The sequence below is a fragment of the Pteropus alecto genome, unplaced genomic scaffold (genome assembly GCF_000325575.1).
Source record: "Pteropus alecto unplaced genomic scaffold, ASM32557v1 scaffold48, whole genome shotgun sequence".
In the NCBI taxonomy this organism is placed as follows: Eukaryota; Metazoa; Chordata; class Mammalia; order Chiroptera; family Pteropodidae; genus Pteropus; species Pteropus alecto.
In genome coordinates, this window is record NW_006442110.1 from 1,533,478 (window position 1) to 1,535,946 (window position 2,469).

The 2,469-nt window shown below is 62.2% G+C and overlaps 1 protein-coding gene and 1 pseudogene across 1 annotated transcript in view; both read right to left on the reverse strand.

The window, feature by feature from the left end:
* The window catches only part of AGAP3 (ArfGAP with GTPase domain, ankyrin repeat and PH domain 3), a 50,202-nt gene that overhangs the window by 17,741 nt on the left and 29,992 nt on the right, over positions 1-2,469 (reverse strand). The window contains exon 9 of the mRNA XM_025039010.1: positions 2,333-2,425. Within this exon, the coding sequence (XP_024894778.1) occupies positions 2,333-2,425 (93 nt within the window). The remainder of the gene's footprint in view (positions 1-2,332; positions 2,426-2,469) is intronic.
* On the reverse strand, positions 1,730-1,845 carry LOC112469975 (annotated as a pseudogene).

Below are 2,469 nucleotides of genomic sequence, written 5' to 3' on the forward strand. Positions count from 1 at the left end.
CGGCTGCGCACGGCGGAGCAGGAAGCAATCTGGGGCGGAATGGGAGCGGTGCGGAGGCGACAGCCCCCAGAGGACCCGTTCCCGCCGCCGCCTCCCTCCCAGCGCCGCCAGCCGGCTTAATTGCGGAGTCCGGATTGATTGGGAATGCAAATGGCAACTGAAATGCAATCTCCACTCCCAGCAGGAGCGAGGGGGAGGGGAGGGAAGGCGTCGGGAGAACGGGACACGAGGCGGGAAAGGGCTTGGACCGGCCGAGGGCAGAGGGAAGTGGGGGGCGGGGGGAGGGGGCAAGGCCTGGCTGCCGTGCTGGGGGAAGCCCCTACCCGAGCGGCAGGCACGCCCCCAAACGCCTCGTGTGACATGGGCTTCAGCGTCAGCACTGGCGGCGCTACCTGCCTCGGCCAGCAGGGCGCCCCGGCCCAGAAGGACTGTGCTCTGCTCCTAAGGGCCGTATCCATCCTACTAACAGACCCCGCGGTTAAGGAGCCTGTAATACCCTGGCGACCTAGCTGACTACCACCCCCACCTGGAGGGACCAGAGCCCAGGTGCCAGTGCACAGGGCTTCCACCCCCACCCACAGCTCCTGCTTCCCCTGCATGTGGGGACTCGGAACACACATCAGCTGGCCGCCTCTACCAGGTACAGGAAGGGGGCATTGGGGCTCTGCTCATCTCACAGCGAGCACCCCGGAAAAGACACTTATTAAAGGCGCACATACTCAGAGCACCTGTCCTCCAGACGGGCCTGACAGTCCTGTGAGCACTTCCCCCCCTGGGAAGAGCCCTCCAAGGAGGCGCTCGCTTTACACAGTCCCAGAGACAGGCAGTCGCACCTCAACAGGTTTGTGGGGGCTGATTCCGCACCCAGAGCCACACTGCATGGGGAGGCAGCCGGCTGCCGCCCCTCCACTCGGCCTTTCCCCTGGCACCCTATGCACGGACCCAGCAGAGCCCACCCTGCCAGACACGAGGGCAGTGACGTCTCAGGAAAGGGCTGAAGCAGAAACACAGGACGTGGAGCCACGTGGAGTCCCCATCCTAACCCCTGGGATCCTGACACACTCCCCAGGTTCTCACTGCGGGCTCAGAACCCTCAACCTTTAACACGTGAATTCTGGTCACGCTGCCCAAGGGCCCCAGGAGCCCCGCTTGGAGGGCCGACCTGACCACAGGGCCCCGGCCTAGCGGAGCTCTGGTGCTGTGGCCACACCAATCTGGCCTTGGTCAACACCTGACAACACGACCCCTGTACACGTGGCATCTCTAAACACCGGCTCCCAGAGGTCTCTGCCAAGCCCAGCATCCCATGTGTACAGCGGACTGACTACTGGGCCACTGGCCCCGCCCTCGTGGGCACCTAAGCCTGCAAGCTCTTGCCCATGCTCTAGCGGGCCACCTCCTCGCTCTACCCGTCCGCACTGCCCAGCACACGGCCGTCTCTGCACAAGGGTCCCCTCTGTCATTCAATGTCTTCCAGCACGGGAACCCACAGAGGGGCCCTGGGAAGATCCGAGCTTCCCGCGGGGCTGTATGACTCAAAGTTGGGGAGAGCCTAGGAGGCAGCACCTCCACTAAGTTCCTCCTTTACAAATGAATGGAGGCTCAGATAGGCAAGACGGGCCCCACTGAACCTAGGGGAAGACCGACCGCAGTCTGCCTTTCAACGCATACTCTTCGGGGTACTCTTTTGTGAACTGGTTTTTCTTTTTTTATCATTTATTACTACTTATGGCTACAGCACCTGGTCTTCCTAGGTGGTCTCCCATCCAAGTACTAACCAGGCCCGACCCTGCTTAGCTTCCGAGATCAGACGTTGGGCTTGTTCAGGGTGGCATGGCCGTAGACTATGGACCGTGACTCCACTGGGGCACGAACCCAGGACCTTCTGCATGTAAAGCAAATGTGCTGACCGCTACACTATGAAACCATGTCCACTGTCTTCCCTTTCTGAGAGAAGAGCAGGTAGGCCAGACTCAGCCCTCTGGCGGACACAGCAGGTCTCCCCTCCAGGTCGTCCGGCTCCAGAACCAGCAGCAGGAGAGCTACTGAGGACGGCCGGCGGCTCTCTGCTGCCCCCCGGTGGCGGCAAGGAGGTACAGGCAGAGCCCCGGGACCCGATGCTCAGCCTGCGCAGGTCCAGGCTGCCTGAACCCATGGGCCACCTTTCCCAGAGGTCCGTCCTTGTTAGCAGAATCTCGGGCTTGGCAGGAGGGGTGCCCGCCTCTTACACCACACCCCCTGTCACGGAGGCGTGGAAAAGAACCCTCCTCTAGCGTTTCCTGGGCTGTGGCTCCTCTCGGGGTGCAGAGGGAGGGAGGGAGGGAGTGCTGACCTGTTTAATGGGGATGGCCCGGCCACTCCCGATACTGTCCACCTTGCACTCGGCGGCCTTTTTCTCCCGGTCCAAGTCAGCACCCTTTCGAGACTGGAAGAGAAAAAGAAGAGGCGGGTTAAAGGGGCTCAGAGTCG